Genomic DNA, 8,548 nt, shown 5'->3' with positions numbered 1-8,548 from the left:
GAATCTGCGTCTCATTCAGCTCGTCTGCTGTTTCTGTTTCATGCAGATATTTTTTATGCATAGTTTCACAAAACTGAAGTCAACCCATTCTGTTTTTGCTTCAAATTTCGAAATTGTACAATGTAATTTAGATCTTGAGATTAATGTGAGATTAAACTGCTTATGTTGCATGTATGCAGCATCTTTGTTTGGATCAGGATTAAAATGCAGTGGTTGCCTTTAATTTTAAACGGAAAGAGCACAGACAAAGCCTTAGTTTGTTTATATGAATAGTTTTCTTTTATTTGTGTTATTTATTTGATTTGGGGCTTGTTTTAAAATTTCAATTTAGGTTTGTTATTTACATTTACATTATATTAAAATGTTGTTATTTAGCAGATGCTTTTATCCAAAGCGACTAACAAATTAGGACAATAGAAGCAATCAAAACCAACCAAAGAGCAGTAATTTACAAATGCTATATTAGTATATTATTATAGTGTTATATTTCAATTTCACAAAGAAACATACAGTATTCTGTCCAAGCAATAATAAAAGGACACATTTAATTTATTTTGTCTTAAATCTCATTTTGTTAAAAAAAAAATCGTGAATCGAATCGTGAAATCAAAATCGTGAATCGAATCGAATCGTGAGTTGACTGAATCGTTACATCCCTAGTTAATGCTTCTTGTTCTTGCGTTCTTCTACCGATGTGAACGGCACAGCGTACTGAATGACAGACGAAACATACAGCGATGACTGTTATGTGCTGAATCTTTTTAGTGAATCAAGCATACATGCTCAATTTGGAACCGAATACTAGCATACTACTCGTATTTCTGCCATGGAAATATATGGTACAAGTATAGTACGCTAGTATGCAGAAACAGAACACTAGTATTGTCTAACTCCCAAATGAATGCCTCTTGTGAGACGGATCTTTTTAGTGAATCAAAAACATACAGAGCGACTAGTATCCAATTCCCAAGTAAATGATCCTTATGAATTGGTTCTCTTTAGTAAATTATACAGCTCAAACAATGTAGTCCAACCGATTCCCTAAAGAATGACTCTTTTAGTGAACCAAACACAATCTACAAACTATAGTTTAGGATTGTGATTATCGGATTACTTTTATGCTCCCCCTAAAACAGTCATTTTAGAAGTCTGTGTATGCTCACCCCTTTTAAGAATTGTTTTAAATGTGTTTATTATAAAAGTGATCTCATCATCTGGCAATGGAATAGCTTTTTGCTTTTAGTATCATCTGATACATTCTCATCTAATTTCTGGCTCAATGCATTGTTTCTTTTTGATGACAGCAACAACACAAGATTTGAAATTATAGTGACTGAGGTCATTTGGTTTCTAATACCTGCAATTTTACTATCCGCACGGACTTGGATCAGGTTGTTTTATTCTGTGTAAGTGGAGCGCTGCTGCTGCATTGTTTGTCTTCAGTAGTAAGACATGTGGGCGAACTGCAGCCCGAAGAGCTCAGAGTTAAAATGCTGAAGTCTCCACATAAGACTCTGACAGCTGCTGGAGATGAACAGGGCTTTCCTTAACACTAAAAATATCTCGAGCCACCTCTCTTTATTTGTGTCTCCACCTCACTGACCTGGCAAGTGCCAGCAGGGAGAACATGAATTGTTTAAATTAAAAAAGCATTCGTATTTATGAGTGTTGTAGATACTCTAAGAAGAATAGATTTAACTGTAGATAAACTGTATATCAAAATGTATCTTAATTATAGACAGACAGACAGACAGACAGACAGACAGACAGACAGACAGAGATAGATAGATAGATAGATAGATAGATAGATAGATAGACAGACAGACAGACAGACAGACAGACAGACAGACAGACAGACAGATAGATTAGGTTCTGAACAATACAGGTTCTGAACAAGTCTATGTAGTGAGTTTGAAATCATTCTGTAAATGAGTGGCAAGGATGATGCAAAAAACTGCAATTGTGATTTTGTGAGCATCAGTTTCCGTAGCTACAACAATAATTCTTCCCAAGAGATGTTGTGTGCTTCCTCTTCCCTGTGACATCACTTCCTCTGAACATCCCTTGAGGCTCATTCAAGCAATACAGTGGCTAATAGCTTGATTGTTTATGTAATATTATATGTATATATATATATATATATATATATATGTGTGTGTGTGTGTGTGTGTGTGTGTGTGTGTGTGTGTGTGTGTGTGTGTGGTGTGCGGTGGTGTTCTGAATTTTTTTTTATCAAATGTAAATTCCTGTCCCAGTCACATGTTCTTGGTTAAATAAACATTACTTACACTACCAGAAAAAACGATTCTATTTTATATTTTTACATTAACAATGTAATCAATATTCTATTAAAGCCAAGTATGAATCTCATCAAGTTAGTGTTTTTTTTTTTTTTTAAGTGACGTGACATGTGGCCAAGTATGGTGACCCATACTCAGAATTAGTGCTCTGCATTTATCCCATCCTAGGTGCACACACACAGCAGTGAACACACACACACAGTGAACAGCCATTTTTGCTGCGGCACCCGGGGAGCAGTTGGGGGTTCAGTGCCTTGCTCAAGGGCACCTCAGTCGTGGTATTGAAGGTGGAAGAGAGCGCTGTACATTCACTCCCCCCACCTACAATCCCTACCGGTACGATACTCGAACCCACAACCTTTGGGTTACGAGTCCGACTCTCTAACCATTAGGCCAGCATTTTATATTTATTCCAAAATAATATCTGAAGGCAGTAACAATTTAAACAATATATTTTATTTGTGAACTTATGTTCAGCTATTCTTTTTAATAGTTCACTTTTAACTGTTTTTGAATTATTCGATTCATCAGTCACCAAAGCTCAGTAAATATTGGTCACAGACAGAGAATTACTTTAAATTTCACCAAGCTGATTACTCACTAAAAACTCCCACACATCATGTTTTCAGGCCATATTAAGTCTCATTTTGATGTAACAACGTGATTATTTATCTAAGTGTGTGAGTTGTTTACTTACTTTTTTAAATGAGTCTTCCCATTAATGCCATATTGTTCATTCAGACTGATTCACGAACGCAGAACGTGCACGAATCACAGCCTAACATAAGTCAGATCCAATCATATTGCGATGGAGGCATTGTCTCCTCTCACATGATTTCCCCCCATTCATCTCAATTACCCCCCACCAAACTCACCGCATACTTTAGGGGGTCTGTTAAAACTCAATGGGCTCAGGGGAGGCAAGAGAGATGCGGACTCCTGCTGTAACTTTACCTGCTGGTGTCGCTGTTGGACAATGTTTCTTTAGAAAAATTAGTGATTTATACACTTTTTAATTTAATATTTTGTAATATTGCCGTTGTTTTATTTTGAGGAGACACTGCCTCACTTGCCTACTCGGAAGAAACCATATTTTTTCCTGTCTTTTTTTTCCAGGTCATCTCTGACATGCCCACATTGTCTTAAGCAGAGCAACACGTTTGATCCTTTTCTGTGCATTTCCCTCCCCATACCTCTAAGACAGACAAGGTGAGTACAATTGTACCAAACTAAAGCCTTTTGAAGTCATTGATTCATGCAAAAGCGTAATTGTTTTCTTTGTTGTGGGTGTATTCTAACAGTTTTAGCCTCTCTGTACTAAAAAACAATGAAGCATTCAAACCAGCAGCAGCAGATGGATTGCCAGGAAAATCTTTTTTTTGGAGGAAAGGACCACCCTCATGTTCACAAATGCAAAACTACTGTCCCACATGCTATAATGTCAGATAAAATATTTCTGAATGTACATGTTTATATGAACATGTTATATGGTAATACCGGTTATACTGGTCAGGAGGGATGATACCGGTATGACATTTTATATTGGTTTAAAGGAAGTTTGAAACTTGACAAAAACAGTTCTTATGTCAATATCCTAATGAATACAATAGCCTTAAATAAAGGTCATCTTATATGGTAATATAGACCTACACATTTACCCAGTAGTTAACCAAGACTTATGCGCTACATTCCAAGTCTTCTAAAGCCATATAATAACTTTGTGTGAGGAACAGACTGAAACTAAAGTCTTCTTCACTGAACATTAGCTTAAGCTTGGACATTCTGCTATATACAGTACAGGTTTCATGATGATACAGTCTTCATTTTTGGTTGAACTATTCCTTTAGGGCAGAACACATGACCAGTTAAAAGGGAAGTAATCTGTTTGAGGCACTTTTTACATGACTGTTTGCCTTATTTCTTCCGGCAAATCCTTCAGCATTTACCACAACGCCACCCTTATTCACAGTAGTTTATGTCTGAGAAGGGCGTTTTCAGGCTTTAGGTCATATATCAGCAGGGTTGTAATAGTGGAGGGAAACTAGATGACAGTATAAATAATGGTAAAGTAGTAGATGATGTCACTTCGGAGAAGATGACATCACTTTAGGAAGAGCTATATAGAGTTCAAAAGTTTGGGGTCAGTAATATTTTTTTTTTACAAAATTAGTACTTTTATTCAGCAAAAAGGCTTTAATTAATCAAAAGTAACAGGGAAGATACTTATATTGTTACAAAAAATTTCTGTTTCAAATAAATGCTGTTCTTTTGAGTCACGAAAAAAGGATCATGGTTTCCACTAAAATATATTACAGCACAACTGTTTTCAACATTCATAATAAGAAATGTTTTTTGAGCAGCAAATCAGCATATTAGATCTTACAGACCCCAAACTTTTGAACGTTAGTGTATTTTGCACGGTCAAAATACACAGCTGCTTTTGAATAGATACCAACGGGGGTTAAATGCGTAACTTAGTGACCAGTCAGATTCATTCTTTAGCCACACCCACCTGCTGAAGCCACACCCACCCACTAGCTTTTCTAGCCCTACACAGAGATTGTTTGAGATTTCTAGATGCCCTTTATTGCTTTCAGTAATATTTTAAATTTAAACGCTCCTTTTAGATCATAAAGGATGCATTTTCTTCTCTCTCTGCAGACCAGTGTGTGTGACTTTGGTGTTTAGCAGTAAAGGACAGCGGTATCTGAGAGTGGGGCTCACTGTGCCTCTCTTTGGCTCTTTGGCATGTCTGCGCCGGATGGTGGCAGATGAGGGCAAGATCTCTCCTGATCAGGTGACAGGTGTACACAGCATCACACAGACAGACCTCATGCCTGCACACAATATATCACCTGACCAAACCACCTTCCCTCCTGCATTGCTACAGTGATTGTGTCAAATGGTAATACTGTCGGACTTATATGCCATGATACCGAAAGATTATATGCTATGGTATTTGCATGGTACTCAGAATAATACCATGGTACTTGTTTGTAATTTAGATGCAATTCTATGCTTTATCAGAAGATTATTTTATTGTTAGTTATTATTTAATGTCTAAAATGTAACAGAAATTATTGGTATTATTAATTGTAAATTGTTTGATACATCAAATGTGAGATGTGTTTTAAATATAAATATTTCTTTTTATCTTTATCTTTAATGATAATAATAACTGCAATAATTGCAATAATTTCCATATTTAATTATCTGTTATTTTAGGTAATATTGACAGAGATCTACACAACAGGTTTCCAGCGCTCGTTCTTTGATGGCGATGACTTGACCAGCATTGCAGAGAGTGACATCATCTATGCCTTCCAAGCTCCACCCCTTTACATCAGGGGTGGATCTGCACGAATCTCAGGTAAAGGTAGCCAACTGTAGAGGTTGTTTTTGAGGATTATAGGCACCTTTTAAGGTTTTTTTTTTTTTTTAATCACCAACATCTAAATATAACAGTTGTGTTTCTGACTGATATTGGGGTATAGATTTAGAATGGATTTAATTACAGTATAAGTTCCTCAGTGATTTTGTTTTTGGTCCATTATGCCCTGATGGTCAGCCTGAACATATGTAAGTCAAGTCAAGTCACTATTTCTATTTTCTATACTAAGTCTATATTTATATAGCGCTTTATACAATACAGATTGTGTCAAAGCAGCATTACAGCATTAAACAGGAAAGTAGTTTGTCGATAATGCAAGAGGACGAAGGAAATCACTCAATCTTCCAGTTAAAGTCAGTTCATCATTTATTCAGTGATGTCATCGTCCAGCTCAGTAACAGTTGTGTTTCTGACTGATATTGGGGTATAGATTTAGAATGGATTTAATTACAGTATAAGTTCCTCAGTGATTTTGTTTTTGGTCCATTATGCCCTGATGGTCAGCCTGAACATATGTAAGTCAAGTCAAGTCACTATTTCTATTTTCTATACTAAGTCTATATTTATATAGTGCTTTATACAATACAGATTGTGTCAAAGCAGCATTACAGCATTAAACAGGAAAGTAGTTTGTCGATAATGCAAGAGGACGAAGGAAATCACTCAATCTTCCAGTTAAAGTCAGTTCATCATTTATTCAGTGATGTCATCGTCCAGCTCAGTTCAGTTCAAATAGTATCTGTGGAATCAAGTCGACAATAATGCCAGAAATTAGGTGTCCCCAATTAAGCAAGCCAAAGGCGACAGTGGCAAGGAACCAAAACTCTATCGGTGTCAGAATGGAGAAAAAAAAAACCTTGGGAGAAACCAGACTCAGTCGGGGGCCAGTTCTCCTCTTGCCAAACGAAACCAGCATAGTGTGGTTTAATTCCAGGCTGCAACACAAGTCAGAAATGGGCAGAAAACTCATCTGGTTCCCGTGGTCTGTGCCGATGGCTGTCGAGGTGACGAGGTCTTCGCAGGGGATCTGTCTCTAGGGCTTATTCTTGTTAGCATGGTCTCTGCTGACATTCAGAGCTGTCAAGGTCATTTTTACGTAGGTGCTGATCCTCCATCTGGTCTGGATATGGACTGGATCCGGGTGACTGCAGTGGCCATCTGATCTGGAAACAGACTGGATCTGGGTGGCTACGGTGACCTCGGAATAAGAATGAAAGAGACTAATATTAGCATAGATGCCATTCTTCTTAGGATGTAACAAGTACATCGGGTGTTATGGGAAGTGTTCCCGGTTCTGGTTGACCTAATTAATGCAGCCTAAAAATCCTTTAACGAATTTGAATTATAGAAATGTGATAGTGTGTTATCTGTAAGCCAGGTTAAAGAGATGGGTCTTTAATGTAGATTTAAACAAGATTTGACAAGAGTGTGTCTGCCTCCCGAACAATGTTTGGTAGATTGTTCCAGATTTTGGGCGCTAAATAGGAAAAGGATCTGCCGCCCGCAGTTGAGTTTGATATTCTAGGTATAATCAAATGGCCATAGATTTGAGCTCGCTGTGGACGTGAAGGACTATAATGCTATAAGAGCTCGCTCAAGTACAGAGAAGCTAAACCATTCAGGGCTTTATAAGTAATTAGCAAGATTTTAAAATGTATACAATGTTTAATAGGGAGCCAGTGCAGTGTTGACAGAACTGGGCTAATATGGTCGTACTTCCTGGTTCTAGTAAAAACTCTAGCTGCTGCATTTTGGATCAGCTTATCAAGCGTGCAGAAAAACCACCCAATAAAGCATTACAATAATCTAACCTTGAGGTCATGAATGCATGAATTAATGTTTCTGCATTTGACATTGAGAGCATAGGTCGTAATTTAGTTATGTTTTAAGATGGAGAAATGCGATTTTACAAATGCTAGAGACATAGCTTTCAAAGCAAAGATTGCTATCAAATAGCACAGATGGTTCCTAGGTTCACACTAGGTTCCTAACTGACGATGAAGTATTCACAGAGCAGCCATCAAGTGTTAGACAGTGTTCTAGAATATTACATGCAGAGGTTTTTGGTCCGGGAGTTTGTTTATCAAGCGTGCAGAAAAACCACCCAATAAAGCGTTACAATAATCTAACCTTGAGGTCATGAATGCATGAATTAATGTTTCTGCATTTGACATTGAGAGCATAGGTCGTAATTTAGTTATGTTTTAAGATGGAGAAATGCGATTTTACAAATGCTAGAGACATAGCTTTCAAAGCAAAGATTGCTATCAAATAGCACAGATGGTTCCTAGGTTCACACTAGGTTCCTAACTGACGATGAAGTATTCACAGAGCAGCCATCAAGTGTTAGACAGTGTTCTAGAATATTACATGCAGAGGTTTTTGGTCCGATAATTAACACCTCTTTTTTTCAGAATTTAGCAGTAGGAAATTACTAGTCATCCAGTTTTTTATATCAACTATGCATTCTGTTGGTTTTTCAAATTGGTATGCTTTGTTGGGCCACAAAGAAATATAGAGCTGAGTATCATCAGCATAACAGTGAAAGCTAACTCCATGTTTTCTGATGATGACTCCTAAGGGTAACATGTAAAGCAACGGTCCTAGTACAGAGTCTTGTGGGACTCCATACTGCACTTGTGATCAATATGATACCTGATCATTCACTGCTACGAATTGATCACAGTCAGATAAGAAGGATTTGAAGTTCACACTAGGTTCCTAACTGATGATGAAGTATTCACAGAGCAGCCATCAAGTGTTAGACAGTGTTCTAGAATATTACATGCAGAGGTTTTTGGTCCGATAATTAACACCTCTTTTTTTCCGAATTTAGCAGTAGGAAATTACTAGTCAT

At 37.2% G+C, this 8,548-nt stretch overlaps 1 protein-coding gene across 1 annotated transcript in view; it reads left to right on the top strand.

The window, feature by feature from the left end:
* usp43b (ubiquitin specific peptidase 43b) overlaps nt 1-8,548 on the top strand; it is a 121,651-nt gene that overhangs the window by 70,639 nt on the left and 42,464 nt on the right. Inside the window, exons 4-6 of the mRNA XM_016248210.1 lie at nt 3,417-3,509; nt 4,962-5,097; nt 5,526-5,670. Of these exons, the coding sequence (XP_016103696.1) occupies nt 3,417-3,509; nt 4,962-5,097; nt 5,526-5,670 (374 nt within the window). The remainder of the gene's footprint in view (nt 1-3,416; nt 3,510-4,961; nt 5,098-5,525; nt 5,671-8,548) is intronic.

This window comes from Sinocyclocheilus grahami, unplaced genomic scaffold, assembly GCF_001515645.1.
Source record: "Sinocyclocheilus grahami isolate Dianchi unplaced genomic scaffold, SAMN03320097.WGS_v1.1 scaffold870.1, whole genome shotgun sequence".
Taxonomy (NCBI): Eukaryota; Metazoa; Chordata; class Actinopteri; order Cypriniformes; family Cyprinidae; genus Sinocyclocheilus; species Sinocyclocheilus grahami.
Note: the sequence above shows the minus strand (reverse complement) of the source record. Positions and strands in the feature narration are given on the sequence as shown.